General features: G+C 48.4%; 1 protein-coding gene across 2 annotated transcripts in view; it reads right to left on the reverse strand.

Annotated features, from left to right (window-relative positions):
- The window catches only part of Slit3 (slit guidance ligand 3), a 593,809-nt gene that overhangs the window by 37,145 nt on the left and 535,073 nt on the right, over nucleotides 1–21,591 (reverse strand). For both annotated transcript variants that reach the window (XM_075941332.1, XM_075941331.1), the window contains 5 exons: nucleotides 19,863–19,934; nucleotides 19,209–19,280; nucleotides 8,829–8,900; nucleotides 6,778–6,941; nucleotides 4,990–5,114 (listed from right to left, as the gene is read on the reverse strand). In XM_075941332.1, coding sequence (XP_075797447.1) covers nucleotides 4,990–5,114; nucleotides 6,778–6,941; nucleotides 8,829–8,900; nucleotides 19,209–19,280; nucleotides 19,863–19,934 — 505 coding nt within the window. The remainder of the gene's footprint in view (nucleotides 1–4,989; nucleotides 5,115–6,777; nucleotides 6,942–8,828; nucleotides 8,901–19,208; nucleotides 19,281–19,862; nucleotides 19,935–21,591) is intronic.

The raw sequence follows: 21,591 nt of genomic DNA on the forward strand, positions 1-21,591 counted from the left end.
GGTCTGTGAGGTGGCATCCCGCCCCAGTTCCTCCTTGATTGCTTGGTCTGCAGTAGACTTTAGGTGCTTGCATTTGCTCTCAAGTCTAAGGCCAAGCCAGGCCAGGCCAGGCTTAGAATTGCAATGGCTTGGCATGAGGTAGAGTTCCTCTGGACCAGGTTCCTCTTCAGGGTAGGTATGACTTGAGAAGGAGCCAGTATCTGGCAGGTGGGGATGATCATGCCAGGTAAAAGCAAAGACGAGGACGAAGGCTCTGAGCAGGTGATTCCGAGGCACAGACCTAACATCCCAGGGGTCGTCTTGGCCCCATGGTTCACGCTTCTCTCTTGGGACTAGGATCCTATACTTCAGACATGGATCTTGTACTTTCTTGAGATTCCCCAAGTTGCCTTTTGCAGGACCTCGTAGCACCGGGCCTGGGGAGGTGTCTACTGCACATATTTCTGAGCCCGCCATGGGTTCAGGGACTTGGGTGCACGCCAGGCCAGGGTGATCATGGGAGCTCTCCCACTGCCACCACCACCTGCTCACCATCTGCCTGAGAAGAGCCTGTCCCGTCTTCTGTTGCTGCCAGTGCCTGTGATGGCATGGGACTGGGGCTTCCTGGCTGTGTGGTTACTGCCAACCGAGCTGAGGCATTGGGCCAGGATAGCCTCCACTGGGGGCCCAGATGCATCCTCCCACTCTCCTGCACGCTGGAGCCCCGGGCCCCTCTCCAGTAGCTGGAAGGCATTGTCCTTGTCTGTCTGGTTCTTTATGTGAGTCCATGCCCCACACAGAGGTTTCTCAGAGGGGAAGTGAGAGGAAAAGTGCTCTTTATGGAGCTATCTGGCTTTACCCCTAAGCCGCAGTGACTCAGGGCCCCCATCTGAAAGTCAGCGTCTGGAATAGAAAGTGTGATAGGAATTCTCACTCACGTTATTGAGCACATTTTCCATTCCTGGCCTCATGCTAAGTGTTTTATAGCCACGATCGCATATAATGTCCCCGAGAAGCCTATGAGATCGGTACAATTGTCATTATATTCCCTTTTACAGATAGGGAAGGCAGACTTGGAAGAGAAGGCAATAGGTCTGAGACTACGCAGCAGTTAGCGAAACAGGCGGCCAACAGATGAACTCAGACAGCCGAGCCCGAATTCAGCACCAGGCCCCTCTATGCCGGACCATTGATTCTCTTCCTCTGAAAACCTGGGCTCTGGAGTGCTGTGGATTGGAGCCAAGTCTAGGCAGCTTGCTAGATGGCCGAAGGAAATGATTAATTCTCTTTGATCTTATTTTTTTTCCCCATGAAATGGGAGTGAGGTGGATGGAGTACGCCTAATCTAGAAATTCAAAGTACATGAAAACATCAAACATCTGAGGGCTGACAGGTCATCAGAGGTGGGAAATTCTACTACCTTTGACCACAGGAGATGGGTCATGGTCAAAATGCAGGTATAGTAAAAATCCCTACAAGTACAGGTTATGTTTATATATGAAACAGGCTAATTTCACTCTTGGTCTTGGGTCTATCTTCCAGATATCTTAGTGTGTGTGTGTTTGCACATGCACACGCGTGCCCATGCACACACATGCGTGCAAGTGTGCACACAGTATGGGCTACCGTGCATGTGAGGCCAGTGGATAACTTTGTGGAGCTGGTAGCTGGCTCTTTCCTTCCACTATACACAGGCTCTGGAAATCCAACTCAAGCCACTAGGCTTGTGTGGAAAGTACCTTTCTCGTTGAGCTAATGCCATGGCCTGTCTCTTACTGGGATTGAGTCTTGACAGCTTGTCTAGGCTGGCTGGTTGGCAAGCCCTCTGACCATGCCTGTCCCTGACCTCCAGTTCTGAGACGACTCTTACAGCATGATAATGTCCAGCTTTTTACACGTGCTCTGAGACTCATACACGGATCCACGGTACCAATCAGTATGCATATTTAAGTATTATAAAATCCAGAAACACCTGAAATCTAAGACGCTTCTGGTCTCAAGCATTTCCCAGTAGGTAATGGCTCTCAATCTGTGGGTCACCCATCAGAAATATCAGATATTTGCATTACGATACACGACAGCAACATTACAGTTATGATGTGACAGCAAAAATAACTTTATGGTTGGGGTTCATAAAGGGTCACAGCATTAGGAAGGGTGAGATTCCCTGATTTAAGGGATGCTCAGTTTCTACCTGGACTGTGGGGAGTGAACTGCCATTGCAGAATCACAATACCTGCAAGGGACCTCCTGGGTGACGTAGCCCTGTAAATAACAGCAGTGATGACCATGCCTCGGCTCTGAGGCAGGGCTGAGTATGCTCAAAAGTTCAGGGATGCTTGCATGGGTGGTAGTGGTACTGGAGAAAGAAGTATAAAGGGCAGGATAAGAGAACCTCAAAAACGGTACAACGGGCACCCCCTCCCAGCCCTGTCTGTAATCTGACCTGATACTCTAGTGATCTTGCAAGTACCACTTGGCCCAGGCAGACCCCGCCCCCTGAAGGGTGATGAGGTATCCTAATACCACTGGCAGAATCCCCTCTAAAGCGTGGTGAGGTGTGCAGGATCTCTTTTAGACCTTTAGGCAGAGCACAGACATCTAGGAGGCATCTCCTGATGCTTGAAAACACAGTAATTGGGGCTAGAGACGGAGATTTCTGTCGCTTATGTGTCCTTGAAAATAATCACCATTTCGAACGTCTGCCTAATTAGCCCAATTCCATTCTCTTCCAGTGCGGCTTGCTCAGATCTCTGGGACTTGGGATGCTCCTCAGTTGTCTTCCGTCTGTCCTCTGGTCCACCTCATCTCCCCTCTCTGACAGGATTGAGGCTACTGGCTTTCTTTAAGAACCTAGGAACAGCTCCCTCATTTTAATCTATGGTGAGAGAGGGCTGGGGAACTGCTCAGAGACCTTGCTACTTGAAGTGTGGTCCTTGGACTGGACAGCCCCGGGGAGCTTGTTAAATATACACCACATCGGGCCTGACCCCAGCTCTGGGGAATCAGAACCTAGATTTTAATAGGCTTGGGAAGTACCGCTCTGAGGCACCAAACCTATGTGCATGAAGCTAAGTGGTTGGGGTAAAAAAAAAAAAATCAGTATTTTATTTCCCCAGATCCTGGAATAGTGGCAAGACTGTTAGGTTGTGTGGAATGTCTCTGAACCTGGCACCAAGGTAGGCGAAGCGCACTCAGGATGTGTTTTTAACCTCGTTACACCTTTGCTGGAGATGGTGACGGTTCCCACTCTCAGGCGGGAGGGCAAGGTAAGAGGAGAGCTGGTTACTAGGGAAGACTAGCAGCCGGGCTTTGCAGGTAATGGAGCCTGGGAGAGTTCTTTGTATTTACAAATCTTGGCTCATCTCTCAAATGAGGATAAGAACTGATATCTCTAAGATGTGAGGTAATGTGCTCCAACCGCTTCATCAAGGACTGGCCTTACAGGGGACCAACAGCAATGGCTTAATGTATCCTTAGTTTCCCAAGGCAATGCTGCAACGTGTGTGAAAAGTCCTTAACACTTTGTTGTGGACCGAAGCGCAAATGAAAGCAGCCGCGGCCACAGGCTACTGATGGCCGATCTCCCAGGACAGTCTGAGGGTGGCCGGCATGCAAAAGGGAAGGTGGCAATGTGATAACTTGCCAAGTACTTCCCATACCCCTGGGTGTACTCTACACATGACTGTGTATCTGTTCCTCACAACCCGTGGGATGCGTTCCAGTGTCCAGAGATGGCTGAAGTGAAGCCGCTGGTCACTGATAGACAGCTAGCACACGGCAAAGCCACACTCCTCACATGCTTCTCTGTGATTCCGGAGCCTGAGACCCCTCCCCCTACACTGAACACACATGCAGAGGTCTCAGCGGATCCATTCCTGAGTGATGCTATTCTCAATCTCCGTTCTGGGGACTCTGTGTTAAATTTAAGGATTCGGGAACAGCTTTAAAACAAACCCCTGGGTTTTCTTGTTCCAGGCCCATAGGTGGCACTCTGACACTGTCTGCTAGCAGCCAGGGTGGCCTGAGAAAGCCACCAGCTCCCCAGTTCTCATTTCAAGCCTGTTACTGTACATGCACAGTTCCTTGAGGATGCGGACACTGTGTTCCTGTCACTCGGCCTGTGCAGAGGATGCACAAGACGGGCTGTGGGCTGCCCTGGGTTCGTGGTTTGCCCAGTCCATCCAGATGGTACCTGGAAAGTTGGGATCTGGAGTGTCCCATGGAAGAGCACTGAGCCACAGCTTTGCTGATCCCAGCGAGGCACTAAAAGGGGCGTGGCTACTCAGGAACCTCTTCAGGTGAAAAGACTTTGGCTTTGGGACCATAGAGCCTTGAATTTTAATCTCAAGCCTACCGAAGCCTGGTTTTTATATCTGTATAGGGCTTTCTGCATAGGTTTGCTGGGAGAAAGGGTGAACCAAATGCCAAGCAGAGAGCATGGCACATACTCCGTACACATTAGCAGGGAGACGGTGTAACTTGTTCTGGGTTGTGCTGGGTAAGAAGAATGGGGGAGAGGATTGTCTTGGAAGCAGCCTGGATTTCTGGTAGGATGGAAGGGCGACCAGGGAGTCTCAATTCTTTTGTTAGACTTGTCAACTATGAAGGTGGGCTTGCTTGGAAGCCCCCAGGCCATTGAGTCCTCGAGTCCCTCATCCCCTTAGTCCCTGGAATGGCAGTCGGGATGCTGGGTTTAACGGATGCCTTTACTAAAGGACCCTTTACCTCTCTGGGTTGCAGTCTCCCTGTGACTCACCAAGAAAACGCAGAGGTAGCATTTCCTTCTCGTCTCAAAACATTCTTGTAAATACTCCACGGGTCCATCAGAGAGGGGCCTTAGCCTTAGCCCATATGCAGGAGAACAGTGACATTGTTGGCTAATGCCACCTATGTCATAGAATTACCCAGGCTACTCTGAGTAGCATCAGCTGCATGGGGTCTCCCCCTGCATCCGGGACAAAGGGAGAGCCTGAGCAGGAGTGGCGTGGGCAGAACCTCCCGTCTTACCTTGTAGCTGTAGGGGCAGGTGCAGCGGTACTGCTCCACAGGATCCTGACTGCACGTGCCGTTGTTCTTGCACGGGCTGGAGAGGCAGGCGTTGCACTTGGCCACGATGTTAATGTCCACTGGCCCTGGGTAGCAAAACCAGAGTGTGGCTGGCAGCTCCCCGAGAAGGCTAACTCACCCCCTCTTCCCCTCTGCTCGGGTCTCCTCCCATCTCTAGGCCCAGAGGGCAGCTGGCTCTCTCGAGGATGTACATCCAATCTGGCGAGTGTCCCATTAATTCGGCCACTGTCCAGTGAGTAAGAATCACAGTGGGACACCATACAGAGGCACTTCTGCCGTCGAATCAATTACTGTAATTAGTCTGATCCGATTTGGGTGCTAATCTGCAAACAGTGCGCCATAATTAGAACCCTCCTGCGTGTTTTCTATTCCAGGAAGTTCTGGGCACAGCCTCTGTTTTGACCTTCTCCTTCTTTTTTTTTTTTTTGCCCTGGCTAAGCCCTTTCTCATAGAATAGCCAAGGAGGGATGCCAAGGTCAAAGGCACACACAGAGAGTCCTTCCTGCAAGATCTTAGGGCTAATGATGCTATACAGAACGATGTGGAGAGGGACACTGTTTTTTTCACTCATGGAAGTTGCAACCATTCCCTATGTGTGTTTGTGTGTGTGTGTGTGTTTAAGGGCTGAAAGGAGGTCATGGTCTCCACACAGAGCTTTGCAAAAAGGGGCTATGTCTACCGCTACAAACACCTTTGAACATGAGCCAGGGATACAGACGTCCTATTTAATGCCAGAACTTTAACTGACCTGGAGCCAATAGTCCTGGACATGGGTTGAGATTCACTCTGGTGAGTGAACATAAGGGTCCCAGGGAACTCTGAGACCGATAGGTATAACTTGGGCTTACATGAGAATGAGCAGAGCCACCTGCCCATGCCTGCCTCTAACTAAGGGGGCTCCCAGCCCATGGAGATTTCTCTGGACACACAAGGACAAGTCAGAACCAGCCTACATCCATGCCCAGGCTGTAACTCACACTAGTTTAATCAAAACCGAGATTGTGGGACTGAGAAGCAATGTTATTCTGCAAGAAGTGGGGATCCAACCCGACTTTACATATGCCAGGCAGTGCCATCCAGATACAACCCCTACCCCTGGTTTTTAAAGTTCTTCAGGGGACTCCTGTCCAGATTGAGTGGCAGTGTCCCAGGGCTATCTGAGTCCTTCTAGTATCAGATCAGATGTCTCAAAAGCAGGAAGCAGAAAGATAAAATTGCCTTTAAATCAATGGAATGTTTTTTCTGGTTTCAGCTGTTACATATGTGGGGCACAGCAAAGTTTGAAAGGGAAAATACAAACTGAACATTAACACTCTAGAAGATGAGCGAAGAGAAATCAACAGAAAAATGCTCAACGCAAATGGAAAATAAATTCCGAAACTAATCTCAGGATGCCTCAAAATTAAAGGCAGATAAAATAAAGGAGAGGCCCTGACTATAAAATAAGACAAAAGAACCTGGTTCTCTAGGTACACAGAGGGCGCTAATGAGAGCCCAACCTGATCTTCACCTTTTCGGGAAAGCCATTCTGCAAACTGTTTGAGGATCATATATTTGAGTCTTTGAAACTTATCTAAGGATATAATATGAAACAGAGAAATAACAGACCTATGTTACTTAGGTTCTGTGCCAGAGATAGGCTGTGGTCTTACAAGTCACATGTGCTTAGATGTTGAAAACATAGCAGACCCTGTGAGGACAGTGATGTGGTGGGCCGGCAGCCCCTACCTTTGCACTGGAACCGGTGGGTGGGAGTGGTGAGCAGGAGTCTGTCCGCCATGGACTCGGGGCTACTGCATCTGGCAATGCCAGGCTCCTTGTATCCAGCCTTCACCCACTCTGACAACCAACGCAGACTGCAGTCACAGTGGAGAGGGTTGGTTCCCAGGGCCCTAGAAGGCAGAAGAGGAAGTTAGGCCCTGCCTGGCCTGGCCCCCCCAAACTGTGGCTCTCTTAAAACTCAAGGTTTTGAAACTAAATCAGAGGAGTTTGGTGTGCAGACTAGAAGACATGACCACCAAGCCAAATCAAAGTTTCCTGAGTCTATTTCCAATTCAGTAGGTGCTCCATCCCCACCTAGATGACAGCCCTCTGCGGAGGCTTGGTTCTCATTTCTCTGGAAAATTCCGTCCTTTGCTCTACTCCAATCCTGGCTCTCATTCTGAACCTTGGCCCCCTTCTCTTGTAGCTCTCAAGCACAGGGTCTGTTAGAAGACGTGCCCTTCAAAGAAGGTTCTGAGACCCGGCTTTACGAAGCAGCTTCAGTCTAGTGAGATTGAAGTATGGAAGAGAGTGCCACAGTTGAACCCAAACATCTCTGAAGAGATTGGGAAGAAAACACTATGACTCAATAAAAAAAAAATCCTGTTCTTTAGCATGTCTATTTTGGATTTACAGAATGCATACATGTCACTACTGTAGCCTGTGCACACGACATGAAAATAATTAAAATATTTACAGAGGAGGAATACAATCTTATACACCGAACAACAGAGATGGTACCCGGAAGACAACACTAACTGAGCGTGCTAGCTGGGGGAGGGCTGACCTGGGAGTCAAGGAAACTGAACCCTACCCGGAAGTCTCACTGGCTTGATGGGTAACTTTCAGGTAGTCAACTGTTATTTATCATCTTGATTTCCTTGAGAAGAATAAGGATGGAATACAGAAGCCTTGAGAATACGCCCGTTGGAGTCAAGGCAAACCTGGAGTTGGACTGTGGTTCTGTTACTAGCTGGCTATGTAGCCTCAGAATAAATTTTTAAATTTTTCCCAAGTCTCAAGGTCATCACATAAAAGGCAATAAAGTAAAAAAAAAAAAAAAACCTAAAGTAAAAAAAGGGGGGGGGGAGAAATAAAGTGACTTAGTGTTCTAGGAAATACATTGTGCTAATCTACATGGGAAGTAGAAAAAGACAAGATGAGTAAATTGGGAGCATGGGGATCATGGGAGAGGGCAGAAAGGGAGGGGGAGGAAGGGAAGGGAGCAGAGAAAAATATACAGCTCAATAAAAACAATAAAAAAATTTAAACTTAAAAAAAAAGAAATACATTCAGCTGGGTGGTGGTGGTGCATGCCTTTAATCCCCAGCATTCAGGAGGCAGAGGCAGGCAGATCTCTGTGAGTTGGAGGCCAGCCTGGTCTACAGAGCAATTTCCAGGACAGGCCCCAAAGCTACAGAGAAACCCTGTCTTGAACCCACCTCCCCCAAAGAAATACATAGGATAATTTATCGAATGTGTTTAGGGTATGGTAAGGGTTCAAACATCACATCGTTTGCAAGAATTGATTGAAGGCTTCTGAAACAAGACATTGTGTACAGTTTGAAGACAGTATCTCAAAATAAGCTCCTGTCGGCCTTCTGAATGTCAGGTTTCCTATTTGCAGGTCCAACCAATTATGGGGTCAAAATTCATTTCTAAAAGTTTCATCTATAACGAACACATATAAACCCAGACTTTAGTTGAGTCCTTATTCTATAATCAATATGGTATAACCATTATTTACAAAGTGTTTACATTGCAGTAGGTATTTTACATAGTCCAGAGACAACGTCAAGTATCTAGGAGGCTGAGTGGCATGCTCCTATATCTCACTGTATGTAAGTGACTTGAGCATCTGTGGGATCCTGGGACTCCGTGAGCCATTCCCCTGTGCATATGGTGGGACATCTGCCTAACACAAGGAAATAACACAACGTGATGACACTGTGACACTGGCTGTCACCATCACCATTTCCTGTTTTGAGCCAATATACACCCAGAAAGAGGTTACTTACAGGTGGGAGAGGGACGTCAGGTCATTGAAGGAGCCTTCAGGAACACTGGAAATGTCATTGCCATGGAGGGTTCTGAAGCAAAAGACACAGGTTAGCAAGTGACCCCACTGAACCCAACACACTCACCCAGCCCAGCCGCACGTTTAGGGTCCCCAGAGCCCCACAGCTAGTGATATTAGATGTCATTGCCATTGCTGTGGGGCCATGGACATAGCTCTCTACAGCAGCAGGAGGGGTGGAGGGGCTGAGGGCTTGGGGAGGAAGAGAATGTACTTTCAAACTCTATAAACCTGGGTGAGAATCAGAAACCAGAAACCAGTTCGTTTTGGTAGTAGAGCATCGGTAGGATAAACTACTTCTCTGGCCTCAGATTTTACACCTGGAAAGCCGAGGGCCACATCTACCTAATGGAACCATTTTAGTTTCAAATATGACGTTTTGTGCTTGATTAACTGTGGCTGGTGCCATCTATTCCGGAGCCAGGCTGCTCGCTTTCAGACTCTGTCTCTGCCACTTACCAGCTGTATGGCCTTGGGCAAAATGGCTTATTTTCTCTTGAGCCTCAGTTCCTGATTGTCAAATGAAAATGGCCACAGTCATATTGTCTCATGAAGCTCCGGTGCATATGTTAGACTACGTAGAAAGAATCTAGTATTTTCTAAGTGCTAACTGATGAATGACAGGGACAGTGGGGGCCAAGGATATGAGAGAGAGAAAATGATGGTGGGATGATGTGAGATTCCCCTCTGTATGCTGTGAATATGTTTTATTACCATTGGTTATTAAAGGAGCTGTTTCGGCCAGTGGCTTAGTAGAGTAAAGAAAGCCAGGCGGGAAATCCAAACAGAGATATGGAGAGAAAGTAGGTGAAGTCAGACAGACACCATGTAGTTGCCAAAGGAGACAGACACCCTGGAACCTTTACTGGTAAGCCACAGCCTTGAGGTGTTACACAGATTAATAAAAATGGGTTCATTTAAGATGTAAGAGTTAGCTAGAACTATGCCTAAGCTATTGACCAAAGAGTGCTGCAATTAATATAGTTTCTGTGTTATTATTCGGGTCTGGGAGGCTGGGAAATGAACGAGCAGTCTCTGTCTACAGCAGAAGGATAAACCAAAACTAAAATTGTATGAAAAAGTCATAAGAGAGATGGCTCAGAAGTTAAGAGCATTGCCTACTCTTCCAAAGGTCCTGAGTTCAATTCCCAGCAACCACATGGTGGCTCACAGCCGTCTGTAATGGGGTCTGGTGCCCTCTTTTGTCTGCAGGCATAGACACAGACAGAATATTGTATACATAATAAAAAAATAAATAATTTTTTTTAAAAAAAGTCATAAGAAAACCTCATATTTACTACTTTAAAAAAAATAAAAAAAAAGAGTTCAAGTGGAGGCACCATGTGAGGGTGGGTAATGGAGTACCCAGAAGCCACAGATTGGTAAGTGAAAATCCCAGGGGGCTATGGTGGGCTGGAACCCTAAAATAATACAGGTATCTGCAAGAGTGCTCATTGCCCACTAGAATTAGGCAAGAAGACTTTATTGATGAAGGCGCCACATACTCTGGTCTCAGGGTATAGAGAGATCAAGCTGGAACTGAGCTGGAAGCTTCCTCCCTAGGGGCTTGCTCTCACAGAGTCAGACGGTGCCGTGTAGGCTGCTGGGAGATAATTGTGGACCTTGTGTTCTATAGGGCCGACTGGCCAGGCCACATGTGCTCACTGGCGCAATAGTAACAAGTCAGTTCTGGACAGGGGAGATAGGTAACTGACCACTCTCTGCTTAGAGAGGCTTGGTCTCCACTGGAGCTCAAGTCTGGTATCACCTGGCCAAAATCCTGAGGCAGAAAAGGTCATGGGGGAAACCTACTACCTTTTTTTTCTAAGTGGACATGATGTTTCCATTAAAGTGCCTTCCAGGTAACAAGGCTTATAGTTTAGTTCAGTGCTGTTGTTAGATCTGGTCAGAGAAACTTCTTTTTGTAGCGGCCAGCGGCAACGGCAGCGACATAACCACCACCAAAGTGCCGAGAGGAAGTGACTGTTGAGGGCTCAGTCATAAACGGACGTGGGTATGACCCCTTTTAAGGCTTAAGGAAAACTGTTACACAGAGGGCAGAAAATTCCTAAGAACTGGAGGGATTGGGGGAGTGGTGTGGAAGGCTGACTTCCAGACAAGATAGGGCTGACACATTCTTGGCTTCAAAGCAGCTGTGATTACTTGTATGAGACCCGCACAAGCCTGACTGGGCCCATCACCACTCTGTCTAGATGGGTAGGAGGGGCCATGGGGCTCACCCTCCTTGAGGATGTGTGTGCAGTTAATGGCTGTGAGGAAGGAAGGGTTTATGAGACTCCACTCCTCCCTGGTGATCTATAGGTTGCTGAGAGAGAGAGGGAGAAACATTTTCTATAGCAGTATATCACTGGGAGGGTACTCAGGCTCCTGTGGAAAAACTCCTCCGTTTTAGTGGCTGGAGAGATGGATCAGCGGTTAAGAGCACTGACTGCTCTTCCAGAGAAACCAGGTTTGATTCCCAGCACCCACATGGTGGCTCCCAACTGTCCGTAACTCACACATGTGGTGCCTAGACATATAGGTGAGCAAAACACCAATACACATGAAATGAATGAATAAAAATTTAAAAGTATTGCCGGGCGGTGGTGGCTCACGCCTTTAATCCCAGCACTCGGGAGGCAGAGGCAGGCGGATCTCTGTGAGTTCGAGACCAGCCTGGTCTACAAGAGCTAGTTCCAGGACAGGCTCCAAAACCACAGAGAAACCCTGTCTCGAAAAACCAAAAAAAAAAAAAAATTTAAAAGTATTTAAAAACACCCTTATTAGGGTTTGAGGTTTAGGGCTTAGGGTTATTCTCCTGTCAGTAACTCCAAGGAAAGTCATTGTATCACATAAACAACAAAAGTACTGTTAAATTAGAAGGGGGACGAGTTGACGAGGAAGAGGAAGGTGATTCATGAGAGTGAGAAGGAGATGAGAGGAAAATGGGGTTATGAATATGACTTAAAATACGTTATATGTTTGAAAATGTCACAATGAAAACTAGTATTATGTGTGATTAACATATGCTAATAAGGATGTAAAAATTTAGATTTCCAGGTTTGAGCTACATCTTCGGGGTCTGGGATGGGACCCAAAATTCTGAAGGTTCCGACTGCACTGATGCTGTTGATCCTGGGACTACAGTTCATGGGGAAGGGCTAGGGGGTTTCTCCTACTACTTAGGCAGGGGCTTAGTTTCCCTTCTGTAAAATACCCAGGGCCTTGCACATGCTGAGTGGGCATATTCCTTCTAGACCAGGGGTTCTCAATCTGTGGGATGTGACCTCCTTGACAAACTTCAATCTCCAAAAATATTTAGATTATAATTCAGAGCAGTAGCAAAATTACGGTTATGAAGTAGCAACGAAATAATTTTACGGCTGGGGGTCACCACCACAGGAGGAACTGTAGTAAAGGGTCCCAGCTTTAGGAAGGTTGAGGACCACCATTCTAGAGGATGCTGAAGGCAATCTGCAGATGATAGAATCATCAGAGCAGCGTGAAACTTAGCCATCCCTCGTTATACCCGGGCTGTTTGAACCTTGGGACCTCTGAATGCCCAGGTGCTCATCGTCTGCCTAGAGATGGCAGGCCCTATCTGAGCTCTTGCCAGGTCTGGGCAATCAGTGTCACAAAGACCAGTATGAGGCTCCTTGGGAGACCTCAGAGAACTCACAGCCTTTTTTTTTTTTAAAGATAAGAGTTTCTCTCTGTAGCACTTGGCTATCCTGGGACTCGCTTTGTAGATCAGGCTGGCCTCAAACCCAGAGATCTGCCTGCCTCTGACTCGCAGTTTTATGAATTGTGCTTCGTCAAGCTGGCAGCAGCGACAGCATCATGGTCCCGTCTGTCTGACCTGTTCCCATCCCCCGCCCTGCTGCTCTTGCTCTCCTTTCTCTCCTGAAGCACAGGAAGGGAATGTCCCTGGGGTTCCCATGTGGACTGTGGCCCCCATCCATCAAAGAGACCCACAGTCACCACTAAGCTTTTTAGTAACGTTTTGCCACTCAGGAAGATAACACTCCTGTCTCAGAGGAGACCAAAAACCCAACATCACACCCAAAGTCTGATCTCTGGGTTGACTGTCTCTCCCAAACTCTATTTGTTACCACCCCCCACCTCGAGGTTGCTTAGAGAACTCTACTGCCTACTCTGCCGCCCCGTCCATCGAAGAGGTGTAAGCTTCAGCCATCTCGCCTCCTGCATCTTTGCGTTTTGCGTAGCTCCTGCGTATGCGCGCATGCCCACAGTTCTGAACGCCGTCTCTCCATTATCCATTCATTCCAGCACAGGTGCACACACACCTTTAGAGGGACAGTACGAGCTAGCTCCCCTATAGGGCCAGTGAGAGACAACCCCCGAGCCTCCCACTAAAACTCAGACGTGAGGAGGAGGAGGAGGTTTCATTTTGCAGGCTGCTAAGCCACTAGAGCGAAGCCTCCAGCCTGTCAGAATGCTACACAGGTCAGAATGAGGAGATGAATGTGCCCCACCTGTGAGGGAAGCCCATGCATGAAAGAGGGCCGAGCGGCAAGACAGCTGCACTCATCTCGGGCATGCCTTCCCTAGTCCCAGAGCCACTGCCTACCCTGAACTGTTCAGTTGTTCAAAGGATATATCCCCCCCCCCCCCCCGCTCCCACTTACGTAGTTTGAGCTGGTCTCCTCTCCATTGGTCAGGAAGGGCCAATTACAATACTATGTTTTTAATAAGCCAGCCAGCTGTGAGTGTTGGTGCAAAGCCCTTAAGGTCCCAGATGCTGTAGGACCCAGTACATGGTCACTTTGTTCTTGGATTTATTTTGAGGCCCCCTCAAGGCAACACTTATATAAATTAGAAGTCTGTGAGCCCCATGATGCCATTTCTGGACTGGAGCCAAGACAGAGTGAACATTGGTAGTATGGTCCCAAGTCCTCTATCCTATTTCACCTTTAAAAAAAAAATTAAAAAAGTTTCATGCAATATATTTTGATGTGTTTTTTTTTTCCTTTCTCCCAACTCATCCCAGATCCTCCCACCAAGTCCAAATCACAACCCTTTACTTCTGATGAGAAACTTCTCTGGGTAAGGATGAAAACACACCAATTTTCAATCAGCAATGCCCAAATCTTTGAGAACGAGCTGCAGGAGACTAAAGGCAGGTATCAGCTAGGCGGGGAGGGAGGTCTGAAGACCTTGTGTTAGGAGCCCAGAGACAAAGAGTTCCGCTTTGGTTCTGTCTATAGGAATGGTGATTTGGCCATACTCCTTTGTCTCTAACTTGAAATCTGCTTTGTGGCCACACCTGCAAGTTCCTGTGAGCCCTCCACATTGTCCTTTCAAAGAAACCATTTCTTGTGTGTGTGTGTGTGTGTGCGCGCGTGCACGTGCACATGAATGCACGCACTCACAGGGACCAGGAGAGGGGTTTGGAGCTCTGGAGCTGCGGTTGCAAGCTGCTGTGAGTCATCTGATGTGGGTGCTGGGAACTGAGCTCCAGTCCTCTTGGGAGAGCAGCTGGTGCTCTTTCTTACCTATCGAGTCAACACTCCAGCCTTCATACCTGTCCCTGATCTTAAGGTCTCTGTACAGGGTAGCCATATTACCACCTTCTAGAATGTTCTTCACTCCTTTCTCTACTTAGGTGGGTCTCATTGGCTGCGTCTCAGCCTCGGAAAATGAAGGACTGACTTGGAAAGAAAGCAGTCTTGGGTTCGAATCCCAGCTGCATTATCTTAGGCTGGTCAGTCTCAGTTTACTCATACGTGAGATGGGGCTAACAGAGGCATGGGGAACATGATTATGTCACAGAAGCCCTTATTTCTGGGCAGTGCAGAGGGAAGGCTTAACAGACACCGATGAAGACATTCCCGAAAGGGTTGTTCCTTTAAGATGGGCAGGATGCAGTGATGCCATCACTGTGGCCTGTGGCTCTTCTTTCAGCTGTCACCCTGGGTTGCAAATGCTCCTCAGCTTGACAGTTGCCCCTCTTAGAGGACAGCCATGGCGTCTCCCTTACTGTCCGTGACCACCTCCCAGGCCAGCATGGCAGCTTGTCCACTGAAGGCATTAGAAAAGGGAATGATCAAGAGCAAGTCTCTAAACTTTTCCATCCCTATCTCCAAAGTCACAAGTTTAGCCAGGGATATGTCTAAGACTTCTTCGTATTCTTTGTGAAGTTACTGCTAAATTTAATGTTCAGCTTTGGCTTTGATTTCAAGGAATGAGCCTGCACCATGGTCTGGAGGCGGCCACCCCCACCTTTCAGCTCACCACCAGCATTTACCGCCAGGCTGGCAGAGGTGGGCCAGGTCTCTGATGAGGCAGTGAGGTCCCTCTTGGGAAGGTAACCAAACAAAGAGCATCTGGAGCCCTTACTGGGGACGTTGTAGGAGAGCTTCGTGCTGTCCTTAGCTCCTTGTGGGTATCAACATCCTACTTGGTGGATGAGAAGCTACAAATCCGCAGGACGATGAATGACAGCTTCAGTCTCTCCCTCTGTTCATGTTGGGACGGCCCTCCCTGTCCTAACTGATTCCAGGTGCCCCTGTGTGGGGCTGGGGAGTGACATTGAGGACCACACACACACAAAGCATGTGACTCTGTGTGGGGCAAAGATCCCTAAGAGTGCACAGATCCCCCAAAGAAGGACAAGAATGCCCACAAGAATGTTCTCACGAGCTATTTTACATCACAAGGGAAGTAGAGAAAATATAGTTTTTTTTCCCTCACACAATGGTTTGCACTTGGATTCCAGACCACTCTCCTGTCTTGTTCTCTGAAATGTACTTCGTTGTACTCACAGAAACAGAGAGAGACAGAGGAGGGGGGAGGGAGGAGGGAAGAGGAAAGGAGAGAAAGATAGAGACAAACAGCCAAGCATATATACACAGCCACACACATACATATACATACATACACACATAAACACAGAGACAGACACACAGAAAGACACATAAACACACATAGACAGACAGATACACAGACAGAGACAGAGAGACAACCAGCCAGTTAAGCAGATACATTCATACACACACATACAGATGGACATACAGAAAGAGACACAGACAGCTAAGTAGATACACACATACAGACACACTCCCTACAGACACGCACCGAGACAGACATAGACAAACAGATACACACACGCATACATGTGTACACACGAATGCATGCAGGTCATTACACACAATGCAATTCCTGTTGAAAAACAAACCTACCCGAGGCTAGGGAGGTGGCTCAGTGGGCAAGCCACTTGTATAAAAGTGTGGGAACCTGAGTCCAGACACCCCAAACCCATCTAAAGCCTGCAGTAGTGTCTACCTGTCACCCCAGCTCTCCTCTAGCGAGATGGGAGGGCAGAGACAAGAAAATCCCTGAAAACCCCAGGGCCTGCGCGATCAGTGAACACAGCCATTAACAACAAGAGGCTCTGTCCCAAGTGGAGGAGCAACACCTGAGGTGTCCTCTGACCTCCATGCGCATGCTGTAGCACACGTGTAGCTACACACACATGTGATCTCAACCCAGCAGACACTAGAAAAATAAATAAAACCACCCCATCTTTGGCCCGACTCCCTAACCTGCCACCACGTAAGAGTCTCCATGCCTGTTCTATCAGTGCTAGGAGCCAGCCACAAGCATTCTTTTTTCTCTTGTTCTCTCTTTAGTCTCTGTTCACTGGTGTCAATGTTTACAAGATATAATTAAGTTTCCTTTCCCACACAATAGCTAATAGCCGGCCCTTTCCCACGCTGTGTCTCGTTTTCAACTTTATCTCTTTTAATAACTGCGTTTCACTGACTAGTTCTGTCATAATCTCTTTATACATTTCCCCATTGTGGTCCCGGTAGGTAATATTTAAAATTTAGGTTAAAAAAATAACAATGCAACAAAGACTCAGATCTATAGAACCTTTCCCTCATTTTGGGTTTTTCTAGAGTGGGAATTCCTACATGTGCAATTACCAGAAGAAAGGATACAAATATCATAAAAATGTAGCCCATAAACGCTGTTATTTTTCCTGAATTGGTCCTTATGCAGAAAACGGTTGTTCCCCACTGAGGTACTTGGGTGGAGTGAGAGACTCTGAGATCGGTTTTCTGCCCAGGACCCACTGCCTCTAGGATGACGGTGCTGAAGCCTGCTGACTCCTAACTCAAGAAGCAAGCTCCCTCGTTCTGAAAGCAGGCATGCCTTCCCGTGACCTCATGATGGTAGTGGGGCTGGGGTATGATACACAAGGACTTGAGGAAGGAGAAACCCCTGGCAGGCTGTGATGCTCACATCATCACCCCAGTGAACAGACAGATGGACGTGAACAAACAGATGGATGGGGAAAACCTATTTCTCTCACTCTGAATCTGTGAATTATCGCCAAGTTTCTGGACCCACGCACGGAGATCAGTTAAAACCGCAAGGTCTCTCTCTTCTGTCCTCCAACGCATCCCCAGCAACACTAGACTGCCTGGAGGGGAGGGGAGGTGGGAGGCTGGGATGGTCAGGGTCCCGCAGGCAGTGGAAGGGGCAGCTGGTCTGGCTTTGGGCCAGACGAATGAGACCTATCCACTCCTGCATTCGGCTAGAAACACGGAAATGGTTTCGCTGATGTTTCCATTCCCACACTCCCTGGAGATCGCGGATAATAAGTAAGTGACATTAACAGATTGCACACTGTCAGCATGGGCACTTCTTTGCCTCCCGGGAACTGATGTTTAATAACAGTGCGGATGACGTGTGGCAGGGGTTGTCGCTGACATGGGTGTTTTGCAGGTCTTAATACATCACACCAGTCCAGAGTCTCGGAACAGACGAGGTTGCTGGGTGCTGTTTGTGGGTGGCACTGAGGCAGGAGGCTGTACTCAAGCACACTTGGCCAGTTACTTCATCAGCCAGGGCTTGGTTTTCCCCATCTGTAAAATGGGCATCATCCTCTCAAGCTGACGGTACTATTGCAAAGGATCAGGAGAAGGAATGGCCAGTCCTGACCTTTTCAAATATGGAAGCTGGTCGCTCTTAGAATAATGATGATAAATACAGGTGAGAGGTTTAAGAGCAGGATGACATCTCTACCATCATGAGGAAACACCTTCAAAGTGATAGCGGAAAAAGACACAACATCTTTCTTTCTCAATAAAAAAGTGCAGGGTAGAAAGCTGGACCTAGTGTTGGGTCTAACCTAGAGCAGTGTCCCCTGCTCCAGCAAGCCCCCATGAGACCAGAACAACAGAAGGGTAGTTATTCCATATTCACAGTAGCCAGAGCTGGACATGTGTTTTCGATGCAGCATCTAACTCAGTCCTCTTAAGATTCAGAGACGCAATTACCATCATTATGAGATTTTTATGGGTCAAGAGACACACAGGGAGGGAAGGACAGAGATGTTTGGGGACCAGAAGCGTTCTGGAGCCCCCTAGCCTTTGTGTGTAGCTCCTCCGTCTCAGTGGACAGGACCAGGCAGGCAGCGGGGTGTACGACAGGGGAGGCTACAGTCTGTGCAATCCTGTCTGCAGAAATGCAGAGGAAGAGATCAGGGGCAGTTAGGACTCTTGACTCGCCAAGAGAAGGTGGACATCAGGATTTGTCAGTTATACATGTTGGCGACCTCTTAAAACTTGAACTTTCTCTCTCTCTCTGTCTCTCTCTCTCTTTCTCCTCCCTCCCTCCCTCCCTCCCTCCCTCCCTCCCTCCCTCCCTCCCTCCCTCCCTCCCTCCCTCCTCCCTTTCTTTCTTTTTTTGAGACAGTATCTTGTTAAGTGGCCCAGGCTAGACTCAAAGTCACCAAATAGTCTAGGCTGGGTTAGAACTCATGTTCTTCCTGCCTCAGTCTCCTTAAGGACTGGGATTACACATGCGTGTCACCGTACTCAGACCTAAAACTTTCCATCTTTGAAAAAGGTCCTTGTCAAGCCAACCTTCCAAGCTTGGTTGGCACCTGGCCTTCCAGCTTGTCATCTCTGGTCCTTGCAGAGGGTGTTGCATCACCCTTCTGAAGCCATAGGGAGCACCCGAGAGAAGCCCGCTCACATCAGTGTGCTCAAGAGAGGGAGGACACATGAGTGTAGCCTAATTGTGGCGTGGGATGACCCATCGGATACGCAGCAAAGTACAGACTCGAGGGCCTGAGTGATTGGCTAAAGGCTTATGAGAGGCAGGGTGCTGAAGCTCAGGAATGGCCGACTTATAGAGTGCATTCTCTTTACCCCGTTGAGTATATATCAGCATGGCCGGGTGGCAATGAATGGGCTTTGTTCATCGGACAGTGGGGGAAGGTGAGAGCTCTGTAGGTCTCGTGCTACTAGCCAGTACCATGTAAGTGACCCAAGGCCCTGTGACTCACAGCACTCGGAGTGACCGCAGCCCGTTGAAGGCATGGACGGGGATGCATCTCAGCCGGTTGTAGCTCAGGATCCTGTGGAAAGAGAAATGGGAGGCCGCTGGCTGCTCCTGCTCTCGTGGGTGCACTGTTTACACTGCGGACCAGGCAAAGCAAACGTTTCCTCTGATTTCCCTGGTTTAATGTATTGTCAAAGGGACCGCAGTACAGAAGGAAGAGAAGCTTCCTACCACTCCAGGAAGCTCCTAAGCTGGTCCCCCGCCCGCATGTTCCACAGCAGACTGGCTCTCTAATCAGATTTCCTACCCCCTCCCTCCACTGTCAAATGGTGTGTGCTCACAACGTGCGGAGCTAATGGGAAGTAAATGGGTCTGAGCAAAATATAATTGTGTAGGAGATCCTCCGCTGGGAAAGAACACGCATGCTTCCCAGAAGGCATTCAGAAGACAGCCTTCTTCAGAGGTAATTAGCTGCCAGTTCCTCCATCTGCCAGGCCCCTACCTCTCCCTTTTGCATCTTCCGGTGACTAAAGCCTGCCTTTCACTGGGGCAACTGAAGCCCTGAGGACCACGACAGCCGGGCACCTCAAGAATGAGGGGGTGACAAGACTGCACGGCCATGCCCATGGATGCTAAACATGGCTGACACCATACTCACAGTGTGGAGAGGTGGGACATGTTGCTGAAGGTGTAATTGGTCAGCATGCCGATGCTGTTGTTGCTCAGGTCACTAGAGAAAGTAAAACAGAAAAGCCACGAGTTACTGTTAGCTATACCTGAGGGAGCCTACAACCTACTGTTACTACCTATCAACCAATCCATCCACCTGAGGGAGCCTACAACCTACCATCACTACCTATCAACCAACCCATCCACCTGAGGGAGCCTACAACCTACCATCACTACCTATCAACCAATCCATCCACCTGAGGGAGCCTACAACCTACCATCACTACCTATCAACCAACCCATCCACCTGAGGGAGCCTACAACCTACCATTACTACCTATCAACCAATCCATCCACCTGAGGGAGCCTACAACCTACCATCACTACCTATCAACCAACCCATCCACCTGAGGGAGCCTACAACCTACCATTACTACCTATCAACCAATCCATCCACCTGAGGGAGCCTACAACCTACCATTACTACCTATCAACCAACCCATCCACCTGAGGGAGCCTACAACCTACCATTACTACCTATCAACCAACCCATCCACCTGAGGGAGCCTACAACCTACCATTACTACCTATCAACCAATCCATCCACCTGAGGGAGCCTACAACCTACCATCACTACCTATCAACCAACCCATCCCCCTGAGGGAGCCTACAACCTACCATCACTACCTATCAACCAACCCATCCACCTGTCCATGCACTCATTCACCTGCCCATGTACCCACTCACCTATTATTCCCACGCACATTGGATCACTGGCCTGGATCTATATCCACTCACCTCCATTTGTCCCTCTGAATGCCTACACATCCTCCTATTTATACACTCGCTTTCTCATTGGTCCATTTATCCCCCGCCCACCCATCCTTTCACCCACTCATCCATTGATTCAAGTGTTATTTTCCCATTCACTTTGTCCTGGCCCACCCATTCATCCATTTATTTACCCCTTCCGTGATTAAATCACTCAATTACACGCCTATTTATCCACTTCATTCTAGCAAAACATAACCCATAAGAAAACAATTTTTCCCTATTCTAGTATATTTCTTCTTCTGATCAATTCTTTTCTTTCTTTCTTTTGTTGTTGTTTCTTGTTCTTGTTTTTGTTTTTTTTTTGACAGGGTTTCTCTGTGTAGCTCTGGCTGTCCTGGAACTTGATCTGTAAACCAGACTGGCCTAGAACTCAAGAGATTTGCCTGCCCCTGCCCCCTCCCCGAGGTCTGAGATTAAAAGCATCAACCACCACTGCCTGGCTAAAAGACCCACCACAGGCTTGTGGTCCTGGCTGGCCCCGAACTCGTGATCTTCCTGCCTCCATCTCCTTCAGCAAATCCTACCGGCGTGTGCCAGCACAAGTGGCCCCTGATCATTTCCTATCACCAGTCCGTTTCTGTCATTTATTTGTTTCATGTTTCATCTCTTGGGAGGGACAAATTTATGGGAGAAGAGATCTCTATCCACTACACCCTCTGGCTTCCTCAGAGACAGATTCCCAGAAGAGCAGGATGATCATTACCATACAGTGGAACCACCCGGGAGTTTTTAAATCTCCTGAAGCCAGGGTTTCCTGCCTGGGTATTCAGGTTAGAATGCTGTACGTGGGCATGGCAACAGTATTCCACGACAGCCTGAACAGCTCCTCCCTGGGCGATTCCCCACAGCACAAGTCCACGACCACTGCTACAGAACAGCGGTTC

This window comes from Microtus pennsylvanicus, chromosome 11 (genome assembly GCF_037038515.1).
Source record: "Microtus pennsylvanicus isolate mMicPen1 chromosome 11, mMicPen1.hap1, whole genome shotgun sequence".
In the NCBI taxonomy this organism is placed as follows: domain Eukaryota; kingdom Metazoa; phylum Chordata; class Mammalia; order Rodentia; family Cricetidae; genus Microtus; species Microtus pennsylvanicus.